We start from the raw sequence: 26,120 nt of genomic DNA on the forward strand, positions 1-26,120 counted from the left end.
AATTATTTTATAATTCCAATAGTAGGGTTAGGGGTCATTACTTCCAACGCCTTGTTAGGCCGTGGGCTAGGTATGACCCACGAGCATACTAAACATGATTTTGAATGTTAACAAGAAAAAAAGTTGGGACGAACTTGTTGTTACAGCCTTTCAAAGTATGGTACCCTGTATCGCGTTTTCGCCCGTTTTTTCCGTATATCACTTGGGGGTATGATTACTTTTGGGGTTGTCATCTCACTAGTGATCCACTGATCTGCAAGTGTGATATACCACTGTAATTCATATATAAATACCTCTCCAATGAGGTATCAATAATTGATATTGAGTGAATTTGGACCAACCCATGGCAAATCGAACGTCATATATCCCGACAAAACTAAATTCTTCTCGCAGAAATATTTAATCCGGTATATGTTCTAGGTACGTGTGCCTGATTCCATTATAATCTTCTAACACATGTTCCAGTACATATCTTGAAGTACTTACTTAACATGTGATGTTACCAGGTGAAAATCTGTTGCACAATTTGGAACAAATTTACTCTTATGATATCAGAGTAGGATACCTAATATTGCATTCTCGGCTTAGCTACATCGGAACAACACTTGGATGTATGCTCAGGATTTGCCTTGTCATCTTGTGTGTTATTCACCGACCTTGATGTGTTATATGCCAAAGGAAACCATATATAAACCCCATAATTTGATGTAGGCTGATTATTGATCTACTTTTGGACAATCATATAGAATACTTCTTGACAACTCTGATATCACTCACTTGTGTATGCATATAAGAAGTTCACAGCATAATGCTTGAGTAGATTTCTGAACTTTGAATGAAATGGACCTATGTGTAACATATTCAAGATGGCAACCATAAAGCTGTGCAAAAAAAACTGATCATAATGTAAATGTTATTTATTTCAGCAAATAAACAAATCAATGTCTTCGACGCAGGCTTGATATTTTGACAAATTTTGCCATTTCAAGTTGAGTTTCAGATGTTTTAGTACAGCTACTAGTTAAGGTGAATTTGCAGGGGGCACCACCGAAGGTAAAAGACGAATTCACTTACTAACATTTAATTCATACATGACTTAGCTACTTAAGTTTCCAATTTACAGAAAATGTCCAAATGCGAATCGTCCAAATCGTATATGAATGGCTTGAAATGAACAGGGACCATGCATTCACAGAAATTAATTATATTCCAATTACATACCTAAGATTCTCTTACAGAAAACCCAAGTTAATATATATGGAAATGTCCCACCTTGTAACAATGTCATCACCATGATTATGTGTCTTTTGAGATTGAACTGTTGTGACTGAGACTAACATCTTATACAACCGGGAACAACTCGAAGACAGTTTTGACATCTCAACCTAAACGGAAACGTATCCCCAGTGATCCAGAGCCAGTGTGCATCATACATGACCTGGCTTGAAGTATGGCCCACCACAACGTCTTAACAAAGCCAAAAATCCTGATGAGAAGATGGAAAAGCTGAAGGAGCGATCAAGCGTAGAAGGATGGCAGAACCTCCAGAAACGCCAAATCAAATGGAAGTGTCATGTACAAGTCTGCCGGCAGTTCTGGAAGAAACCCATGGCTATCACAGAGAATATTATCAGCGTTTTACAATGAACCTTGACCGTTTGAAGCCCAAAATTGAATCTTTGGAACTTGCTGGCCGCCCAATTCGGCGTCCATCCTATGCGCCCATCATCTTCCAACCTGTCTGCATCTTGTGTACATCGTATTCATAAAATATATTCAAGTTAAAAGGAAGCTGGACAACAGAAGGGCTCACAAACTTTAGTGGGGATGGATGGCAGCATGTCACCGAAGTAGCTCCAAAAAAAATTAAGTGTGATTTGGATTTGTGTGTGGGTGTGCTCGTAGGTCATACCTAGTAAACGGCCTATAAGGGTTACAGCTGGCTAGGTGTGAGATATGGCGGGGAAGGGGAGGGATAGAGTTAGCTAGGTGTGTGATATGGTGGGGAGGTAAGGGCTAGAGCTGCGTAGGTGTGTGATATGGTGGGGAGGTAAGGGCTAGAGCTGCGTAGGTGTGTGATATGGTGGGGAGGTTAGGGCTAGAGCTGCGTAGGTGTGTGATATGGTGGGGAGGTTAGGGCTAGAGCTGCGTAGGTGTGTGATATGGCGGGTGAGGTAAGGGCTAGAGCTGGGTAGGTTGAGATATGGCGGTGGAGTTGAAGATAGCGCTGGCTTGGTGTGTGACATGACGGGGGAGGTGAGGAGTTACAGCTGGCTAGGTGTGTTATATGACAGGGAGGTAAGGGTTAGAGCTAGCTAGGTGTGGTATATGGCGGGGGAGCGGAGGGATAGAGCTAAGTAGGTGTGAGGTATGGAGGGGAAGGTAAGGCTTAGAGCTCTGTAGGTGTGTGATATGGCGGGGGAGGGAAGTGATAGAGCTTGGTAGGTGTGTGATATGGAGGGGGAGGTAAGGGATAGAGCTGGGTAGGTGTGTGATAGGACGGTGGAGGTAAGGGATAGAGCTGAGTAGGTGTGAGGTAAGGCAGGGAAGTGGAGGGATAGAGCTGAGTTGGTGTGCGATATGGCGGGGGAGGGGAGGGATAGAGCTGCGTAGGTGTGTGATATGGTGGGGAGGTAAGGGCTAGAGCTGCGTAGGTGTGTGATATGGTGGGGAGGTAAGGGCTAGAGCTGCGTAGGTGTGTGATATGGTGGGGAGGTAAGGGTTAGAGCTGCGTAGGTGTGTGATATGGTGGGGAGGTAAGGGTTAGAGCTGCGTAGGTGTGTGATATGGTGGGGAGGTAAGGGCTAGAGCTGCGTAGGTGTGTGATATGGTGGGGAGGTTAGGGCTAGAGCTGCGTAGGTGTGTGATATGGTGGGGAGGTTAGGGCTAGAGCTGCGTAGGTGTGTGATATGGCGGGTGAGGTAAGGGCTAGAGCTGGGTAGGTTGAGATATGGCGGTGGAGTTGAAGATAGCGCTGGCTTGGTGTGTGACATGACGGGGGAGGTGAGGAGTTACAGCTGGCTAGGTGTGTTATATGACAGGGAGGTAAGGGTTAGAGCTAGCTAGGTGTGGTATATGGCGGGGGAGCGGAGGGATAGAGCTAAGTAGGTGTGAGGTATGGAGGGGAAGGTAAGGCTTAGAGCTCTGTAGGTGTGTGATATGGCGGGGGAGGGAAGTGATAGAGCTTGGTAGGTGTGTGATATGGAGGGGGAGGTAAGGGATAGAGCTGGGTAGGTGTGTGATAGGACGGTGGAGGTAAGGGATAGAGCTGAGTAGGTGTGAGGTAAGGCAGGGAAGTGGAGGGATAGAGCTGAGTTGGTGTGCGATATGGCGGGGGAGGGGAGGGATAGAGCTGAGTAGGTGTGCGATATGGCGGGGGAGGGAGGGGGGGAATCAGGGAAAGAGCCGGGTAGGTGTTGGATATCACTAATGCTGTTGACTTTTAAAAAAATAATTCCTGTTCTCCCGTCCAATTTACCAATTGATCACCTTCCTTGAGTGGGAACTTAAAATCGATCATACCTGTTCTGTTATAGAAAATCCGTGGCTACAGAAACAGTGCCTTTACATGATACTGTGTATTCACTTGTGTCTGTGCCTTTTCTTTGTTTCCCGTAGTGGCACATGCCAAGGTGTGTGTCTAACCGATCTAACAATTACATCTAACTAAACTGCACATTTGAAGCAGAAAATGGAAAGTACTATATGTTTTTATAAGGTTATATTGATTATTTCAATCTGGGTCCCAATATATCTTTTAGTGTTAGCTCATCCATTCTATCATCTGCTACCCCATGCCTTAAATCCCTCGTCCTAAACTGACTATACGATTTTTATTCAACGTCTCACAAGGAAGATTTTATCCAAGAGATTTTAGATTATAACATGAATTTGGAATTTACTCGATTCTGTTTGGTCAATCAGAGGCTATTAAATCACAATAAACCCCCTCTGATTGAAACAGTTTGACGACCGCATCACCGCGGAAGCTGATATTCACAGAATAGTATTTTTTTCAGTCATTGTCGGTAGGCATATTTAAATAATTATATCTACAATTACATGTTACAAAATGCACAGGTGCGGTTACTACAATATTCAAAGGATGCGTGGCAATGCATTTTGTGCAGAAAACACGATATAAATCTACAAAGGGAATGTATTTACGTTTTCAGAGAGCTTCGAATTTTGGCGCTTTTCTATATACGACTGTGACGTCATAGCTTTTGTGTCACAATGAGCGATATGACGTCATAATGGTGACGTGCGATGTAGAGTGACAGCCTTGCAAAGCTTGCTTTGTTTTCTTTACGGATGCCCACCTCATGTTAGCTTACCAAGTTGCCGTGCTTATATGCTTTCAATGCCTGTCATATGTTCGAGTGAAGTATTACAGTGTAAAGAAACTTCTTGAGTATATACAGCACCATATTTTGTTCGGTGATTCCGTAATTCAGATCGATAACCCCCTCAAAACACTGAACTCACCCCATGCTGCTTCACTCAGTATATTTGCTAACATCAAAGAGTTCGCGTTTTATTTAGTAATGGTAGAATGGAGATAAATTTAACATTTGAAACCAAGCAGGGTTAAATCTACAGGTAACCTAGCTCTACATTGAAAACACAGTATGTTTATCTCCTAATTAACATAACAATGTAGCTATGTCTGCATGGCCATTCATGAAACCAATACACCATGATTGACTTTCAATGAATCGTCGTTAACCTGCTGTCAGAAGATAGTCTCTCTATACAGAACAAATACTTAAGGTATTGATAGTGGTAAGGTTGTATATGAAAGGAATGGTACACCTTGACGGCGCAGACGACTGAGTCGCCGTGACAAAGGCGGGGATTATTCACTTGCATTGATCTTGAACAATGTGACCTTCGTTTAACGGTATTCATATCACGTGATTGAATGTGTCCCATATCACGCAGTACAGGTGTCAGAAGGAGGATTGTGGTTCTGTCTGGGAAGTTACCTACAAATTCATGTAGTTGTGTGTATATATGAGGACCGCCGCTTGCATTTGATAACTGGTGTGTGTACCAACTATGGGGAGTTGTGTTTGGACATGAGGACTGCTGCTTGTAAATGTCAACTGATGTGACTCAACGCGAGGTAATTATTATTATATTCATAACTGTTGTGGCTGTAACATCATGTGTTTCGCTGATCATGGCTGCAGGAAAATCTTCTCTTCTACCCTAATGTTTGTCTCTACAAACATGAACCGACAACAATTTTTCTTTGTGCCTGCTGTGACAGCCACTTATTTCTTGATGGATTATGAGTCAAGTGTGTTGTCGTATATCTTATAATAAGAATAGAAAATGTATTACGCGAGTCGTTTTATTCCTAATATATTGTATTTACGACACGGAAACACACATGGATAATACCTTCTGTTTCATATGTCGTTTTTTTAAAATAACAGATGTTAAGACATAATTTCACTCAATGAAGAAACAAGAGAAATTGTGTATGAACATTAGTTTTGAGTGAACCGCTTAATTTAACATATAGTGCCAAATGACAAGCGGCCATGTTCGTCAACGTGTTTGGACAAAAAAACTATCTTCGCATAATTGGGACGTTAGTCAATAGTTTATTGAGACCACAAATTTTAGTTCGTTTTTACCGTAGTTCGTAATAAGCAAATATAAAACATATATACAGCAAATGGCAGGGACCTTAAAACAAGTTCGTTCTACACCTAGTTTAATGTACAAGTAAGTGCCTACGTTTGTCTTTGGCCTGTTGTGTTGTTCGTACATTTACACTGAGTGAGTTGGGTTTAACACCGCTTTTAACAGTATTCCAGTTATATCATGGCGTGTCAGCTTAATGTGGGAGGAAAGCCCGAAGTGACGCAGGTCTTCGACGTTTACCACTTCGGTGAAACCCACGAGCACGGGTATGGTACTGACAAACCTAGAAACATAATCAGCTCGAACCGGCATTCGAACCAACAATCATAGGTTTCTGGCGTGCCCAAGGGACGAAACTCGGCACAGCGAATCGCGGCGCCTTAGACGACATGGCCACCCGTGCCCCGTACATTTACAGTGTGTTACCCGTTTGACTTCTCATGGTAACTGATATTAATAATAGGTACTGCCAATTTATATCTCTAATGGGTTACATTTGGAATCATGCCAATGTATTAAAATCAGTTTCAGCAACAATAAAGTTATCAAACTGCAACAAACTATGTTAGAAATAGAGTGTCGTATAAAATACATCCTGTCTGTTTGAACATTGCCCTTCTGAATGAATAATACATAACATATTGTCAGTGCACGTCGATTCAAGTATAGAATTTCGCGACTCAGATAACAGTCTCCGTTATTAGGAGCAAGTGATTTTGAAAATCGCTGTGGGTCACTGGAAAAGTCATGTCACCTGAACACTCGAAACGAGTGGACTCGCTCAGAGGGGTGGAAGGTTGTAATCAATAAACGAAAAAATATAGAAACACAAACGATTGTAATTCATATATATTTGTTTATTAATATCCATTTTTGCTATAACCAGCCTGTAATATTGATAATGGTATTTGTAACAGTACCCGATCTTGTTTCCTGACTGAAGCTACCCGTGAACCCCACACACAATAGACAACGGCCACACTGCATTCTCGGGGAATACGCCCGACGCGGAAAACCGATAAGTTTCGCTACACTGTGACGGTGTGCTTTGTTGTTGAAATACGGCTGTGATAAGTTTTGGGTTCTTCGACGGTATGAATTTGAGCTAGAGAGAGATGGGCAGGTACAGAGTTGGGGCAGTGGTTTGGGGTGGGGTGGGGTGGTGTCCAGTGGAGGCCAAGGAAGTGCTTTGATGAGGTAGAGAGGTGCAGGGTTGAAAGAGGAGGTGTATGGGATTGATTGTGGTGTAGCTGATTGAGAGGGAGGGTGGTACGTGGGATTGATTGTGGTGTAGCTGATTGAGAGGGAGGGTGGTTAGTGGGATTGATTGTGGTGTAGCTGATTGAGAGGGAGGGTGGTTAGTGGGATTGATTGTGGTGTAGCTGATTGAGAGGGAGGGTGGTTAGTGGGATTGATTGTGGTGTAGCTGATTGAGAGGGAGGGTGGTACGTGGGATTGATTGTGGTGTAGCTGATTGAGAGGGAGGGTGGTTAGTGGGATTGATTGTGGTGTAGCTGATTGAGAGGGAGGGTGGTTAGTGGGATTGATTGTGGTGTAGCTGATTGAGAGGGAGGGTGGTACGTGGGATTGATTGTGGTGTAGCTGATTGAGAGGGAGGGTGGTTAGTGGGATTGATTGTGGAGTTGCTGATTGAGAGGGAGGGTGGTTAGTGGGATTGATTGTGGAGTTGCTGATTGAGAGGGAGGGTGGTACGTGGGATTGATTGTGGTGTAGCTGATTGAGAGGGAGGGTGGTAAGTGGGATTGATTGTGGAGTTGCTGATTGAGAGGGAGGGTGGTAAGTGGGATTGATTGTGGTGTAGCTGATTGAGAGGGAGGGTGGTAAGTGGGATTGATTGTGGAGTTGCTGATTGAGAGGGAGGGTGGTACGTGGGATTGAATGTGGTGTAGCTGATTGAGAGGGAGGGTGGTAAGTGGGAATGATTGTGGAGTTGCTGATTGAGAGGGAGGGTGGTATTTGGGATTGATTGTGGAGTTGCTGATTGAGAGGGAGGGTGGTACGTGGGATTGAATGTGCAGTTGCTGATTGAGAGGGAGGGTGGTAAGTGGGATTGAATGTGGAGTTGCTGATTGAGAGGGAGGGTGGTACGTGGGATTGAATGTGGAGTTGCTGATTGAGAGGGGGGGTGGTAAGTGGGATTGAGTGTGGAGTTGCTGATTGAGAGGGAGGGTGGTAAGTGGGATTGAGTGTGGAGTTGCTGATTGAGAGGGAGGGTGGTAAGTGGGATTGAATGTGGTGTAGCTGATTGAGAGGGAGGGTGGTAAGTGGGATTGAGTGTGGATTGAGAAAGAGGGTGGTAAGTGGGATTGAATGTGGAGTTGCTGGATTGAGAGGGAGGGTGGTAAGTGGGATTGAGTGTAGAGTTGCTGATTGAGAGGGAGGGTGGTAAGTGGGATTGAATGTGGAGTTGCTGGATTGAGAGGGAGGGTGGTAAGTGGGATTGAATGTGAAATTGATGGATTGAAATGGGGAACTCTCAGATTGAGAGGGTGAGGTGTTGGATTGAGAGGGTGAGGGGTTGAGAAGGATGGTGTGGGCTTGAGAGGGTAGGATGTGGGATTAAGAGGGTGAGGTGCAGGGTTGAGTGGGTGAGGTGCAGGGTTGAGAGGGTGAGGTATGGGATTGAGAGGGTGAGGTGCAGGGATTGAGAGGGTGAGGTGCAGGGATTGAGAATGGAGGTATGGGATTGAGAGGGTGAGGTGTAGGGTTGAGAGGGTGAGGTGTAGGGTTGAGAGGGTGAGGTGCAGGGTTGAGTGGGTGAGGTGCAGGGTTGAGAGGGTGAGGTGCAGGGTTTAGAGGGTGAGGTATGGGATTGAGAGGGTAAGGTGCAGGGATTGAGAGGGTGAGGTGCAGGGATTGAGAGGGTGAGGTGCAGGGATTGAGAGGGTGAGGTGCAGGGATTGAGAATGGAGGTATGGGATTGAGAGGGTGAGGTGTAGGGTTGAGAGGGTGAGGTGCAGGGTTGAGCGGGTGAGGTATGGGATTGAGAGGGTGAGGTGCAGGGATTGAGAATGGAGGTATGGGATTGAGAGGGTGAGGTGCAGGGTTGAGAGGGTGAGGTGTAGGGTTGAGAGGGTGAGGTATGGGATTGAGAGGGTGAGGTGCAGGGTTGAGAGGTTCAGGTGCAGGGTTGAGAGGTTGAGGTGCAGGGTTGATAGGGTGAGGTGCAGGGTTGTGAGGGTGAGTTGTGGGTTTGTGAGGGTGAGGTAGTGGGTTGAGAGGTTGAGGAATTGGATTGAGAGGGTGAGGCGCCATGTTGAGAAGGTGAGGTGCAGGGTTGGGAGTGTGAGGTGTCGGATTGAGAGGTTGAGGTATAGGCTTGAGAGGGTGAGGTGTGGGATTGAGAAGGGATGCAGGGTTGGGAGGGTGAGTTGTCGGATTGAGAGGGTGAGTTGGTGGATTGTGAGGTGCAGGGTTGTGTGGGCGAGGTGTGTTATTGAGAGGGTGAGATGCAGTTGTTGAGAGATTAAGGTGTGGGATTGAGAGGGTGAGGTGCAGGCTGAGAGGGTGAGGTGTCGGATTGAGAGGGTGAGGTGCAGGGTTGTGAGCTTGATGTGTGGGATTGAGAGGTGAGGTGCTGGTTTGATAGGGTGAGGTGCCGGTTTGATAGGGTAAAGTGAGGACTACAATGGAATCGTTTTCCTCCAAGAATTGCATACTGCCCATGGGCAGCTCATGACACTGCAGCAGGACCTAACAACATCCACTATCAGCTCCTGAAATACTTTGAGCTCATGGTCAACAATTGATTAGTCTGGTACTTGGAGGCAAATAACGCTCCTGAGTGACACGCATTGTTACAAAAACAAACATGTCACAGTGACCATTAGATGCGTTTGGAATCATTTTCTAGAAATTCCATTGGCAATCAACATACTGTATAAATAATTTTCGACCTTGAACAAGCATATGATATAACGTGGAAACATGGTATTTAAAAAAAAAGGATTTTCTTGAATTTTAATCGAGGGACAGTTTTAGAAAAAAATAAATTCAAGTACCCTGTCTGATCACTTCGATCCAGTTGTAAAAATAATAAGTTTTTAAAATGTGTGTTGATGGGTCACTATTTGTGGATAATTTTAACACTTCTTGTAAAAATATGCTTGTGATAGAAAGACCTCTGCAACTATGTCTCTCTCTCTCTCACTCACTCACTCACTCACTCACTCACTCACTCCAATTAACATTTAATCGATACAAACTAGTATGTCCCAAGGCCTTATCAAAAACGCAACATAAATATGTCGGTCATCAAGTGTATCACATCAACGATAATGTGAGACAGGGAAACATTTACTTTTCCGTGTGAAAGTAGAACAAGTAGAGTGAAGGTCAACAGAATACTGCTTGCGTGTTGTACAATGGCATCATTCACCCACAAACGAACTCACTACACACTACAAAGGAACATCACCTGAAAGTTGTCTTTTGAGGTCCGCGCTATTTGTAGGATCGTGAAAAGGTACCATATGTTGGTGTATGAAAGACGCCAGGGTGTTTACAGCACTTGTTATGAATAAAATGTAGTAATACGTAATGTGTATGGGTAAATGGAAACCAATGACATATTTCAAAAATTAAATTCATGTATGATGTACTATTTTCAGCCATGGTGTCTATGACAATTTGATCACAAATCTATAATAAGGATGCTGATCATATCCGAGGGTACATTCATACAAGTGACAAGGAACGTATTCACGTCTCCTGTGGTTGTTGGGGTAGACGGGATGGCTCGGAATGATTCCGAGTATAGATGTCACACTCTCACGCTCTGAACAAGAACAACTGTACGCTTGCTGTAAACATTTCAATCTACCATTTCCTGTCCAGTGTCACTCAACTGGTGATATGTAGTTGACAGCTGTTCCGGGGTCATCACGCACTGGACGGGCGTGTGGTGGAGCTTCTGGAACGTGACCTGCGGCAGGGAAACAGTCTGCCAAAACAGGCATTGCAGAATCACTCCGTTGTCCTTGGTTGATGGATGGTGGTTCGCTTCTGTTGATGTCGTCCGCTAGAATTTCACAATACCCATGGTACTCAACTGCATGACTGTCTTTGTCTCCACGCACAATATTTACTACAGGGTTGTCTGCCTGGGCGCCCCTGCTGTGAGAATATATAGTATAAATACTTACAGCATGTAGACCATACAGGAATGTCACGCGCAAAGTAATGTTTACAAGATGAACCAATTCGTTTGTAATATTTTCATATTAATCCTCATCAGTTGCCATATCGCACACAATGATTGTCAGACTTCTTTATCAGAAACTAGATTCATTTATCATACCACCGTAACATTTTACATTTATAAACAAAATGTTAATTTACCAATATTTTTATTGTACAATCGTATAGTTTGTAGAAGTCAAAGCGCTGAAGTTAACATCCATTTAGAAAATTTGGAAAAAAACATGTTATACATTTTCATTTCAGATATTTCCTAAATAACATCTTAACCAATATATATGTAAAGTCATTTAAGTTAATCCAGATTTAATTCAGTGCCAGTTGTATGTGCTACTAGTCAATGCAGTAATATACTGACTGCTTTAGTCCAGTGATCTTATCGGTACTATCCCAACCGAGTTGAACACATTTATATATATCTTGTTTATGTTTTGACAATATTTAACAAGGACGCTGTTGTTTCACAATCGGCGGTTTGGGCACTACAAACACTACACGGGGACGGGGGCAGTATATCCACCTAGGAACACAGAGCTATCTCATTGCTTCTGTAATGATCTTACCGTTCAATTCCCAAGGATTTCCGAAAGTGATAGCACACTGCCAGTAAGATCATTAATATTAGAAGTGATGCTGCTGTGGGTAGTCCTATTTTCATGGCATCAGTGACTTGAGTTTTCCAATCTGAAAGATATAAATACCCGTGCGTTTCTTTACCAACATGATTTTGAAAACCAGCATAGAACATTACTATTCTTTTGATCGTACTCAAGTTTTGGGAATATATGTATGTGACATATCCAAAACCTGGATTCATCTATGAACAGTAAACTGTCCCACGGTTGCCTTCTAAACCCCTGATGCTGCCTGATGGTAACGTGGCAACACAATTGGGTGTATCGCTGGACCGTGGGGCCGGATGTTGTGCTACCTCAACCGTTAAAGGGACCAAAACGAGGGAACAAAATGCTCCCAAACAAACACGTACTCATCCAAATTGTGCGTCGTGCAGTAAAATGCACGTGCAAATTGGGAATGATTACCTTAAAGTCGAGGATATGACATCATGAATATGTATTGAAAGTATTACTTTAGTTCAGAACTTTAGTGTTTTTGGAACTTCATTTGAAGAAAAGTTACTTTTCCCCGATATCATGTTAAAACGAAGTTCGAGAAATATCCCATCAATATATTATAATGATAATCTATAATGTCATATTTGATCCGTTCCACCAGGAAATTCTTCAAGAAATACTTTTGTTAACAATGGGTCAATCACTGGACCAGTGTACATCAATCACTTGATGAGTTGCACCCACAGAATGTTTGATAATACAACTTTTGACAATGGTGACAACAAATTTAGACTTACCCTTATCGGAGCATTGTGAACCAGACCAGCCATCTTTACATCCATAGATGCAATCTCCAGTCTGCTCGTTGCATTCAGAAATATCAGATGTTTTGTTGACATGAGTGCGGTTGGCCCGACAGTGTTTACTGCAATTCTTACTACAAAACATGCCATGAAATCCAGGTACACATCCATGGAGACATCCAAAGTCACATGGTTCCTTGCAGCGATCACATGAATACTCACAGTTCAGGCCGAAATATGGCGGGTGACACTCCGTACATGTTCCTGATCTCTCGTTGCATGATCTACATCTACCTGAACACGTCTTGCAGTCAGTGCCGTAGTATCCATCAATGCATCCAGACACACAGGAGGAGTCCAGCTGACAATATCCTCCATCACAACCACCTGGACAAGCCGTACATCCACTGACTGAACTGTCACATGGTATGAGGCACCTACTTCCTTGGTATCCAGGTGAACATCCTTCGGTACAGACGCCAATGCCAATTGTTGATGTGTGACACATGCCATTTTTGCACTTCTTGCTGCAAACGGAGCTGCACTTCAGGTCGAAATATCCAAGGTCACACTCTTTGTGGCAATGTCCCGTCTTGTTATCACAGTCTGAGCAGTGCTGCCCTTCTCCGCATGGTGCAGCTGGAAAAGATTTGTCAATAAAAATTGTACATAAGTACCTGTGATAGTTATGTCAATAGCTGTGATGTAATGCAAACAATAGCATAAACTAATAACATTGTTATGCAACATTGGATAGTGTATTAACTGGATTTACCTTGTATGGACATAACAATGCCAGCGATTGCCAACAGCTCCAAAACCACCATTATTTTCTTCTATGTGCAATAAGACACAAACCAAAAGCACAGGGGAAAAAGGTAGCCTATAAACACTGTGCAACTGGACATACGAACATCAGTGAAGTGACCTAATATCTGAGTTCAGGTTCAAGAAATACGGGTTTTAATTTTGTGCCGACTTTCATATTCCATGTCACCAGGAAAACACAACACAGCTTGTTTCGGTGATCATTTCAGTGCAGCAGGAAACATTTACTTGTAGTAATTTGTGAACATAACTTGAGTGAAAATCCGTTTTGTTTTGACGTATGTATAGTTTCAGTTGGGACTAAATAAAATCCCCATGTCGGTTGATCAGGTTCTGAGATGTGGCATACGTCACTTGCATTGAATGTTTCTCACGCTGTTGACGTTGTGAGATAGCTACGAAGTAAATCGAAAAGAACAATGAAGAACAACGATAAAACATTGTACTCTCATGACATCATTTCCGGAGATTTGAATGACGTCATATACTGTAAATCTTGAAATTAATGCGTCTCCAAATGAATACGACTGCTGACCCCATAAATGCGACTCAATATCAATGCGACTCCCCGCACTCAATCACCAGCACATATCGTTACCTTTATCCAGATATACCTTAATCCAATCAAACATCAAATAGCACCACCTATTAGCGCCAAGTAAAAACAATAAACAGAAACAACACACGGTTTATATGGTTATTCTGTTGACTTGAATTAAGGAAGTTCAAAGGCTATACAATAATTGAGCCAACAACAGTTCACTGACTGAAATGCGGATAAGGTGCCAGTAGTTGTACGCATCAGCGCAGAACCACCTCAGGATTATGGAACCAAGATGGCGGCACATCCGTTGCCGGTCACGTGACCTGCGCAGTGCATGATGGGTACCTGCGTGCGCATCCAAGAGGGTGACACTTCCGTTTCCGGTGGCGGACGCCTCCAAGAGGGCGTTGCCTCCGTTTCCGGGGAGAAGGAGCGGGAAACCCGGAGAAGCGTACGTAAAAGGTGAACGGGATCGACATGGAAAGAAGCGCGTCAAAAATCGTTTGTTGTTGTTGTTGTTGTTGTTGTTGTTGTTGTTGTTGTTCTAAACATAGACGGGGTGGCGGTGGTGAAGGGAGGGAGGGAGGGTGGTGGTGGTGGTGAAGGGAGGGAGGGAGGGAGGGGGTGGGAGGGGAGTCGGGTTCTTTGTTTTGTTTTGTTTTGGTGTGTGTGTGGCGATGGCATGTGGATATGACAGCTCACTGAAACGAGCTTATCATACACAGTCGACGACTCTGACACTTTGTTGCTAGGTTGACGTCATATCGGCGAAGGATCTAGCAACAACATTCCACAAATCATGTCATCGGGTATGGTGATGTGTTTGTCAACTTTGAGGTGTAAGGTTTCGTTCCACAAGGCGACCGTGTATTGTAGCCAACTATGACAGCCGTTCGTCCAAGTTAAAAGTCGGTGAGTGGCGAATTTAAAGGTGCTAAAGGTGTTGGCTGAATTCTAAAGGTGAATCGACAGGCACAGACATGAACGTGATGTAAGTATATGCATACGTACTGTCATTCGTGTCTCCATGCAAAACAGGGTGCCACGCGTGACGACAAACAGACGTTGACGTTGATCCATAGGGTGATTATTACTATGAATTATACCGAGGAGTTGGCTCTCGTGTAGGTTGACATGTGTACTGTCACGCGTGTCTTCATGTACACGTCATGTACTTCGTGTTGCCATGCAAACGCAGTGACACGCGTGACTACAAACACATGTTTATCCTTAGGATGATGACGTTGTCATTCGGTCATTTTTGCCGAGGTGCTGGCACTCGTGTAGGTTGACATGCGTACTGTCACGCGTGTCTTCATGTACGCGTACTGTCATTCGTGTCTCCATGCAAGCATGGTGCCACGCGTGACGACAAACACACGTTTATCCATAGGATGATGACGTTGTCACTCGATCGTTCATTTATACCGAGGTCCTAGCACTCGTGTATGTAGACATGCGTACTGTCACGCGTGTCTCCATGCACACGTGATGTACTTCATGTCTTCAAACACACATGGTGTACTACGTCTCTCCATGTAAACGTGATGTACTTCATGTCTTCATGCAAAACGTAGTGTCATGTGTGTGTCTTCAAACAGACGTTGATCCATAGGGTTATGACGTTGTCACTTGTTTATTTATACCGAGGAGTTGGCTCTCGTGTAGGTCTACATAAGTACTGTCACGTGTGTCTCCATGCAAACGTCATGTACTTCCTGTTACCATGCAAACGTGGTGTCACGCGTGACTACAAACACATGTTTATCCTTAGGATGATGACGTTGCCATTCGTTCATCCATCCTAACTGATAATATAACAGTAAGGAAGTACGTATATTATCAATTAGGAAGTACGTATGGCAATGTCGAATGAGGGCACCCCTCTCGATGGCTTCCATGAACCAATTCGTGACCTATCTCATTAAATCAAATATTAGTTTTCGCTACTGATTGGTAAAACTCTCAGGACATCCCAGTTACGGCCACGTCAGAACGACCTTTCATCCGACCAATCAGAACGTCGGTAAGACTGAGTGTACACCCCTGTAAGACTGACTGTACACCCTTGTAAGACGTATATCCCTTATGGCTGACTGTACAACTCTGTAAGACTGACTGAGCACCCCTTAAGACTGACTTACACCATACAAGGTTGACTGTACATCCATGTAAGACTGACTGTACACGCATGCAAGACTGTCTGTACAACTCTGTAAGACTGAGTGTACACGCATCTTAGACTGACTGTACATCCCTGTAAGGCTGACTGTACATCCATATTGATTTCAACATAATTATAAAACTGATTGATCACTGATGTACGACTGACAGTACGCTCGGGTAATACTGTCGGTAACCTTGTACGATTGAATCAACTGACTGTACACCCCTTAAGACTCACTGCACAACTCTGTAAGACAGAATGTACACTCATGTGCAAGACTGAGTGTACAACCCTGTAAGACTAAATGTACACCACTGTAATACTGATTGTACACCACTGTAAGACTGACTATACAAGTTCTTAAGATTGACTGTACAGCCCTGTAAGACAGACTGTAAAACTCTGTAAGACTGACTGTACTGTCCTTAAGAATGATTTTACAACCCCGTAAAACTGGCCGCACAACCCCGTAAAACTGACTGTACAACTCCGTAAGACTGACTGTACACCACTGTAAGACTGAGTGTACATCCCTGTAAGACTAAGTGTACACCACTGTAAGATTGACTGTACAACCCTGTAAGACTGATTGTACAACCCTGTAAGACTAACTGTACAACCCTTTAGAGTGGCCGTACACCCCTGTAAGATTGACTGTCTACCCATGTAAGACTGATTGTACATCCCTGTAAGACTGAGTGCACAACCCTGTAAGACTAAGTGTACACCACTGTACGATTAACCGTGCAACCCTGTAAGACTACCTGTACACCGCTGTAAGATTGACTGTACAACCCTGTAAGACTGAGTGTACATCACTGTAAGACTGACTGTACACGCATGCAAGACTGTCTGTACAACTCTGTAAGACTGAGTGTACACGCATCTTAGACTGACTGTACATCCCTGTAAGGCTGACTGTACATCCATATTGATTTCAACATAATTATAAAACTGATTGATCACTGATGTACGACTGACAGTACGCTCGGGTAATACTGTCGGTAACCTTGTACGATTGAATCAACTGACTGTACACCCCTTAAGACTCACTGCACAACTCTGTAAGACAGAATGTACACTCATGTGCAAGACTGAGTGTACAACCCTGTAAGACTAAATGTACACCACTGTAATACTGATTGTACACCACTGTAAGACTGACTATACAAGTTCTTAAGATTGACTGTACAGCCCTGTAAGACAGACTGTAAAACTCTGTAAGACTGACAGTACTGTCCTTAAGAATGATTTTACAACCCCGTAAAACTGGCCGCACAACCCCGTAAAACTGACTGTACAACTCCGTAAGACTGACTGTACACCACTGTAAGACTGAGTGTACATCCCTGTAAGACTAAGTGTACACCACTGTAAGATTGACTGTACAACCCTGTAAGACTGATTGTACAACCCTGTAAGACTAACTGTACAACCCTTTAGAGTGGCCGTACACCCCTGTAAGATTGACTGTCTACCCATGTAAGACTGATTGTACATCCCTGTAAGACTGAGTGCACAACCCTGTAAGACTAAGTGTACACCACTGTACGATTAACCGTGCAACCCTGTAAGACTACCTGTACACCGCTGTAAGATTGACTGTACAACCCTGTAAGACTGAGTGTACATCACTGTAAGACTAACTGTACAACTCCTTTAGATTGACTGTACAACCCTTAAGACTGACTGTTCACCCCATGTAATATTGACCATGCAACCCTGTAAGACTGATTGTACAACCCTGTTAGACTGAGTGCACAACCCTGTAAGACTAAGTGTACACCACTGTAAGATTGACTGTACAACCCTGTAAGACTACGTTTACACCACTGTAAGATTGACTGTACAACCCCCTGTAAGAGTGACTGTAGAACCCTTAAGAATGATTGTACAACTCTGTTAGACTGACTGTGTACAACCCTGTAAGACTAAGTGTACACCACTGAAAGATTGGCTGTACAACCCTGTAAGACTGAGTGTACACCGCTGTAAGACTGAGTGTACACCCCTGTAAGGCTGAGTGTACACCCCATGTAATATTGACCATGCAACCCTGTCGTCACGCGTGGCATGGATGAACGAATGGCAACGTCATCATCCTAAGGATAAACATGTGTTTGTTGTCACGCGTGACACCACGTTTGCATGGTAACAGGAAGTACATGACGTTTGCATGGAGACACACGTGACAGTACTTATGTAGACCTACACGAGAGCCAACTCTTCGGTATAAATAAACGAGTGACAACGTCATAACCCTATGGATCAACGTCTGTTTGAAGACACACACATGACACTACGTTTTGCATGAAGACATGAAGTACATCACGTTTACATGGAGAGACGTAGTACACCATGTGTGTTTGAAGACATGAAGTACATCACGTGTGCATGGAGACACGCGTGACAGTACGCATGTCTACATACACGAGTGCTAGCACCTCGGTATAAATGAACGATCGAGTGACAACGTCATCATCCTATGGATAAACGTGTGTTTGTCGTCACGCGTGGCACCATGCTTGCATGGAGACACGAATGACAGTACGCGTACATGAAGACTCGCGTGACAGTACGCGTGTCAACCTACACGAGTGCCAGCACCTCGGCAAAAATGACCGAATGACAACGTCATCATCCTAAGGATAAACATGTTTTTGTAGTCACGCGTGTCACCGCGTTTGCATGGCAACACGAAGTACATGACGTGTACATGAAGACACGCGTGACAGTACACATGTCAACCTACACGAGAGCCAACTCCTCGGTATAATTCATAGTAATAATCACCCTATGGATCAACGTCAACGTCTGTTTGTCGTCACGCGTGGCACCCTGTTTTACATGGAGACACGAATGACAGTACGTATGCATATACTTACATCACGTTCATGTCTGTGCCTGTCGATTCACCTTTAGAATTCAGCCAACACCTTTAGCACCTTTAAATTCGCCACTCACCGACTTTTAACTTGGACGAACGGCTGTCATAGTGGGCTACAATACACGGTCGCCTTGTGGAACGAAACCTTACACCTCAAAGTTGACAAACACATCACCATACCCGATGACATGATTTGTGGAATGTTGTTGCTAGATCCTTCGCCGATATGACGTCAACCTAGCAACAAAGTGTCAGAGTCGTCGACTGTGTATGATAAGCTCGTCTCAGTGAGCTGTCATCTCCACATGCCATCGCCACACACACACCAAAACAAAACAAAACAAAGAACCCGACTCCCCTCACACCCCCTCCCTCCCTCCCTCCCTCCCTTCACCACCACCACCACCCTCCCTCCCTCCCTTCACCACCGCCACCCCGTCTATGTTTAGAACAACAACAACAACAACAACAACAAACGATTTTTGACGCGCTTCTTTCCATGTCGATCCCGTTCACCTTTTACGTACGCTTCTCCGGGTTTCCCGCTCCTTCTCCCCGGAAACGGAGGCAACGCCCTCTTGGAGGCGTACGCCACCGGAAACGGAAGTGACATCATCTTGGATGCGCGCGCAGGTACCCATCATGCACTGCGCAGGTCACGTGACCGGCAACGGATGTGCCGCCATCTTGGTTCCATAATCCTGAGGTGGTTCTGCGCTGATGCGTACAACTACTGGTGCCAACAAACTTAAAGGCAGATGACAAGACAAAGGCTGTAGATCTGAGGAGTGTGATGAAGCCTATCACTGCGTGCTGGGTTGTGTCGGCTTTTCACGACGTGTTGCGTTGGTTGCGTCTGTTTGGATTGCTGGGGTGGTCAATGATGCCCTGTTTGACACGAGTGGTTAGAACCTCAACCCCAGCAGTGATAACTCACGGGATGCCTATTGTGTAATTGCTATTCTTGAATGACATTGTTATTCACTTGTCGTAAATGCTGCTTAGTATATCGTGTTTATATTTATATCCAAGTTGGTATTTCCGCTATTCAAAGAGTGCAGTGAGGCACTTATTGTTCATGCTCACGTTAATTCTAAGATTTACTGTTTTGGAAGACGTTAGTTTTTTAGATCGGTTCGCAGATATACCCAGTGACCGAACGATCCCATCCAAAGTAGGATATACATGACAATTGGTAACAGGGGAAAAGGTACAGATAATCGGCCTGAGGATCGTAAGAATATGCGGAAAATACCATATTTAAAATGGACTTGTTCGACTTTTCTGAGGTCAGATTCTATTCAGTGAGTCATTATTATTACAATCTTTTAAACATCTTGCAGATTTTGTCAACATCCATAAAGAGGTTGTACATTATGTTGACATCTCAAATAAGAAATATACGACTTGTGGTTGTTGTTTATGGTACTAGTATATCAACAAACACCCCTGCACACGACGACGTCTACAGAACGACTGTTGTAACTGACGCCACAATATACATTATTAACCAGGTGGCGTTACTAAGTGACGTGTTTTCAGTGCTCTCAATGTGCACGTAGTGAAGTCAAACTTGCTGTTTATTATCGTTGAATAACAAGCTGTGTGTGCCCTTGGTCTCACTGACGGCCATTCATTCATAAGATTTAATTTGTGTTGGTATATCTCCAGTAAACATGGCTTATTATTTGGCACATCTCCGTGTGGGGATTTCGGGGTACACTCAGGCACCAAGACCACTCCTTGTCGTAGGAGGCGACTAAATCAATCGCGTGGACATGATTTGATTGATTGCTGTTGTCATATCCTGACTGCACTGATCCTTGTATATATGTTTGATTATTTACAGGCCCCGGTCAAATAGCTGGATCATTGCTGTGTGTGCTGTCAAATAACAAACACACAGTTCAGCTTTGCATGATGGTTAAATGTCTGATGATGAACGAATTTAGCTGCACAGATTGCAGAAAGAACGACATAGTAACATAGTAACATAGTATTACATTATTCATCAAAATCACACATTTTATCATGATTGTCAATTTCTGCACAGCTCCATGTTTTTTAAGTTTCTGTAAATTTATTTTCTAACAGGTATTGTAACAGCCAGACAACTCTCAAAGATGTGGCCACAAATATTTCTGTTGTTAATCAGTGAGTACATTTACAATTTGTTATGACCTTTCAATGATCGGCCAATTGATCAATGATGACTGTCACTTGGAATCGCCACTGGTTCATGAACAACTTCGGAAATCTCCCCTGTCACGGCCATTTTTGACGTCAAGTAAATCGTGTACATTTATTATGACGTGCTGTCACTTGGACTAACTTACTGATGAAGTGATTTAAGAGACGTTTTTTCTTTAAATGGTATTATTTGGATCTATTTGTTGGAACGAACCTAGGACAATTTTTGGCTGGTTGGCTGGTAGGTTGTTGTATGTCTGTCAGTGTGAACATGAAGTCACACATTCTTCAAGAAACTGTGTGATACATCATCGAGGTAAACACCAATGACATATACAATTATGAGCATTTGTTGAGGGTAAAACATATTGCTGATGTGAATATTAACTCACTCCATCACTTACTCACTTATTGCTAGTAAAACATTGTTTGAACAAGTTCGGACGTTCATAGTTTGGCCCCACTCTGAGAAAGTAAAATCTTAATTGTTTGTTGGATAATATGTCACGTATAATTCTATTCCAGCATCAATAGCCAATGGCGATGAGCAATGCCCCTGGGGAAAATATGGCGAGAACTGCGACAAGATCTGCCCTTTGAACTGTAACACGTTCTCTGTGAGAAACCTCCGGCACTGTCTAAAGTACACTGGGAAGTGTTCTGAGGGGTGCGTTCCAGGACATCATGGCGATCAGTGTAATATTCATTGCAGTGGAGGCTGTCTGCACAAAACCTGCTATCAGGAAAACGCACAATGCACACAAGGCTGCAGTGGTACATACAGCGGTGATTATTGCAACATCACTTCAGGTACAGTAGTCTCATGCAGAACCTATTTGTATGAGCTAACGAATCATTATACATACTGTTTAAATAAATAAAAATAAATGATATAAAAAAACAACGTTCAACAGCCATATTTTGCATAGGTCGATATACATGATATACTTGTTAAATCATGGTCCAATGTAGATTCAATACTTAAAGCTCCAAATCAGACCAGAATGCATGTTTCTAAAATGTAACGGGATAATTATTAGCGTTTTATAATGACTGAAACGTATGAAACCTGCTGCAAAATGTACAGAACTGCATTAATCAGTTTTCATTGTGCAAACACTTGCTTAACAATTCATGTCAAAATATTAGAATAGTGTCCAAAAGTTATAAAGTTCACAAAGGTGTCTTTGCAGTCAGTCCACGCCATGAGGTCATATTCAACACAAATCAAATCAAATATCAAATCACTCTGTACATTTCCCTGAATAGGACAATTGGTTGTGTATTGTATGATTACAAACTTAAATACATGTTAAGAAGTATGAATTTCCTCTTTTTAAGAAAGTGATAATTATAAGAGTAATGCTCATTTAGCCACTTACACCCATTACGTACACTCATACGTACTTTTTTGCTGTCTGTTATTATGTTATCATGCTTAATATCTGGGTCTTATTTTAACTAAACCAAACACAGCAAATATACATACAACGTATATCTGTTATGGTCAATGTGGAAAATCAGTCCTATTGTGAAATGACTGATTCACTCAAATGTATAAATTGGCAGAATATTTGACACATTGACTGAAATTTGTGATTGTAGTAAAAAGTAAAAACAATCATTTCTAGACGTGTTTTGTAAAAACAAAGCATTTTGTATGGTACAAACATGCACTATTCTTATTTGGTCAAACACTATGTTTCTGTGAACCATTGCTTTGTTTTACATGTGTTTGTGATGTTGGGGCAGGATACAATCTCCTTCCATGAACACCTGGTATCATTCCTGGTGAACAGCACATGAATTAGAAGTCGGAATCGTACAGTGTATTCTTCTGTAGCAGATAGTTCTTATGATAATAGAACTTGTTTGATGGCTATACATTTTGACAGTTTATCATTTACTAGGCATGCCATGTTTTTGTACAATAAGGATTAGGATTAGGATCTATTTGCATGGTTTGCACTTCACAGCATTTGAAAATTGAATTAAATGGAAGTTTCAAGAAATACCATATAAACAAACGCAATAATAACATGTAAATTAGCCAACATACACTCATGGATACATTTTTAACTGACGATGGTTACATATGTATTTCCATTGTTATAAGATTTCCCAAGAAGAATAAGGTAGCTCATCATTGACTCAACGAAGACTGTGCTGTAATGTGAATACTTTAGTTCAACCATAAGCCCTAGCTCCTGGACTTGATAGAGTTGTAAAGTGAAACTGAAGCAAATTGTAGACATCACTAATTCGGTAAAACACAGATCCTCGAGTATGGTGCAGGCACACCAATGAAATTCGAAGTCAGGAAGACCTGTTTCAAGGTGAAGTGTCGTAGCGTGTACAGTCAATTGCCACGCCCTAGCCTTTTAAATATTTTTTTTATATTTTGACCCTCTATCAAAACCTATTCGCCTTTACACATCAGCACGCTATCAACAGCCATGTTTTCATGCTGGTATTTTTGTAAACGTTGAGCTGGAATGTTGTGTCTTGAGTTTGCGAATGTGACATGCGACAAAATAGTCATTATGATATGCACTGTGACATCTGTTATTCTTATGCTTTATGATACATTGAGATACTATTTTGTATATCTTTGTATTTGAGAGCGTTGACTGCCATTTCTGGCAAAAGGCTAAAGGGCAGACAATGGCAATGAAGCGTCTGTTTCTGTAAGTTTCCACTGGTTATGTTATGCTAGTTCCTCTTCTTCCATGTGATCTTATATAAGAATGAAATCAATGAATATGATTTTTTTTAATGTTTTGCTTCATTAGCATACAGAAATATAATACTGAGCAGCCAAAACATATATCAAATACATGGATGCCTGAATGTTTTCCTACAATTCACAAGGGAAAATTCCAATATATACAAAATTTTGTATATATGGATAGATTTGACCACTGCTTCATTGAATTTCTTCAGCCAGTAAATAGGTATTTGGGGGGGGGGGGGGGGGGGTTGAAAATTACCGAACAGTATTATTGCACGTGACAATAATACGTTAATACTATTTTCATTATGGCAACTATATTTGGAGTGTTATGAAATAATTTGTATTTCTTTATGTTGACAGCATTTTCCTTTAGAAATAGAACATTTGTGCAGATTTTAGTAACAGATCAATAATATAAATTATACGTCTGTCTTAACTAGATCGCGGTTAGAAAAGCACTGTTTGTATAACGAAGGCTTCCGCTGTTTTAACTAGGTCGGGGTTAGAAAAGCACTGTTTGTATAACGAAAGGCTGCCGCTGTCTTAACTAAATCAGGGTTAGAAAAAACACTGTTTGTATAGCGAAAGACTGACACTGTCTTAACTAAATCGGGGTTAGAAAAGTAATGTTTGTATAACGGAGGCTGTCACTGTCTAAACTAGAATAACCAATAAACGGAAAAGCAAGAGATTAGCCTTTTCGCGATTGTCACGATCTTTGCAAAATAATAGATAAAAAATCCATTAATTTAAATTCGTACAAGGAAACATATATATGGGAAACACTTTGTTGGAATAAATTCCTATTATATTACGTTCACGACATTAGTTCTGGAGTTTTCAAAGTAAAATGTAATATATATGTTTCTGTGATTTCATGTAATGGTGATTTTAAATATAAAATATTGGTTGAGATTGTTTGACAAACAGTTGTATACACCGTCCATTGTGATACTTCTACTTAAGAATGTTTGTTTAGTCAATTGACATGCGTTCATTGTAAACAAGGATCATTATTGTGAAAGGATTACTAAGTTTGTCATCCAGTATAATGCACTTCCTCGATTATCATAATTAGAACAGAGTTTGTAATTAGTTACATCCGGACTCCAGTTAATCAAGGCAGCTGCATCAGTTGAGAGTGTGAGCAACTGGAGAAGAGGCGAGCAACTCAATGTGATTTATGAATTAGTGGAATTTTAATAAATAAACGAACGCCTGTCGCAAAAATACATTCGAACTTTGAACACGCACAATCGCATATTTCTATCGTACATTTGAGGGTGAACGTGAACGAAGCCGTGCAGGATGCCTTACAGCGATGTGTCTTCAGAACACACAGTGAGCTCAGGTGAGTTTATTAATGATGATATTTTCATTCATTCATAGATATGGCGATCATGGGCGCTGACATAATATGTGTTCGCAATAGAACATTTGGAAGACTAGACACATATTCATTCACTATATGACAACATCAAATCCAGTATTTGTTTAATGCAACATGTTTAAAAAATTCAAAATTGTGCATTTTTATAAAATACAATGTGTGTCGCTTCGTCTTCCATGTCAAATACATTAATGATTTTTTAAAAATATAATTTAATTATACTATGACTTTTACATTATAACTAAAATTATGGAGTCTTGCATGTCGAGCCAACACATTATTGTACATATTATTCACATTGGAATTTCTGTTTACTGTGTTTGCGATGGGGTCCAGACAATTCCCCAAATGGACAATTCTAAATACTACTGCGTAAAATAGTAATGCCGATTTGGAGAAAATTACCAAATGGATGAAAGCAAGTAAAATTGAATCCAGAGAAAACAGAAACTTTTCTATTTTATGTTAAATTAAAGTCTTCCCAAGTTCAAAACCTAATCTTAAAATGAAAGGAATTAATATTTATGACTTTGGGAATAATATTTCAGTCAGATTCTGATATTAACGATAGAGTTAAAAAGGAAAGCCCTATGATTAATTGCCTTAGAAGTCTTAGATACCTTTCTGGTGTCCACAGCCGTGAACCATACTCACTCACTCACTCAGTTAAATAACTCCTTTCACATAAATCGTTAGAAGTTATGAACAAGCATATAATGTCCATATTTGGGATAATTGTACCAAGAACAAGAATTAATCCTAGAATGTTTACACTAAGATTCATTTCGGACGCTGAAATAATGCCGATGAGACGTTAAATTTTAACTCGCTCACTCAATACGGACTATACGGACTATTTGTGGGGCGATAAGGGGTACAGGCCACGAGAAAACTTATAGAGAAACTAACCTTTTTACAAGATGGAAAACATCTTTGCTGTTAGTAATTACATTTATAGAAATCGAACCAATATACAGGCTATATGTTGTAGAACAGAATGCTATGCCAAGTCATTCCTACCTGATACCATTAATAATTGGAATAGTCATCTGATATAGAGGATTATTAAACTTGGACAGTGTTACTTATATACAGTTAAGCCATGATACCAGATTTTGTCAAAA

General features: G+C 42.0%; 2 protein-coding genes across 2 annotated transcripts in view; one reads left to right on the forward strand and one right to left on the reverse strand.

The window, feature by feature from the left end:
- The first annotated feature begins 4,972 nt into the window (after window positions 1-4,972).
- Window positions 4,973-26,120, forward strand: part of LOC139460954 (serine/threonine-protein phosphatase 6 regulatory ankyrin repeat subunit B-like) — a 47,241-nt gene continuing 26,093 nt past the window's right edge. The window contains exons 1-3 of the mRNA XM_071242430.1: window positions 4,973-5,128; window positions 20,777-20,836; window positions 21,398-21,682. Coding sequence (XP_071098531.1) covers window positions 20,806-20,836; window positions 21,398-21,682 — 316 coding nt within the window. The 5' untranslated portion in view covers window positions 4,973-5,128; window positions 20,777-20,805. The remainder of the gene's footprint in view (window positions 5,129-20,776; window positions 20,837-21,397; window positions 21,683-26,120) is intronic.
- On the reverse strand, window positions 8,239-12,283 carry LOC139461325 (uncharacterized). The gene is made up of 3 exons (XM_071242943.1): window positions 12,251-12,283; window positions 10,502-10,621; window positions 8,239-9,372 (listed from the first exon to the last, which is right to left on the reverse strand). Exons 1-3 carry the CDS (start codon window positions 12,281-12,283, stop codon window positions 8,239-8,241), a joined length of 1,287 nt encoding a protein of 428 aa, XP_071099044.1.

This window comes from Haliotis cracherodii, unplaced genomic scaffold (genome assembly GCF_022045235.1).
Source record: "Haliotis cracherodii isolate W230 unplaced genomic scaffold, xgHalCrac1.p SCAF_14, whole genome shotgun sequence".
NCBI lineage: Eukaryota > Metazoa > Mollusca > Gastropoda > Lepetellida > Haliotidae > Haliotis > Haliotis cracherodii.

What these genes read in the sequence shown, in the direction of transcription:
- LOC139461325 (XM_071242943.1), bottom strand. Translation starts at nt 12,283, where the DNA reads ATGGCTGGTCTGGTTCACAATGCTCCGATAAGG. An exon ending in TTCACAATGCTCCGATAAGG is followed by an intron (nt 10,622 to 12,250) that starts GTAAGTCTAAAT and finishes CTGTTTTGGCAG; the next exon opens with ACTGTTTCCCTGCCGCAGGT. An exon ending in GTGACACTGGACAGGAAATG is followed by an intron (nt 9,373 to 10,501) that starts GTAGATTGAAAT and finishes GGATGTTGTTAG; the next exon opens with GTCCTGCTGCAGTGTCATGA.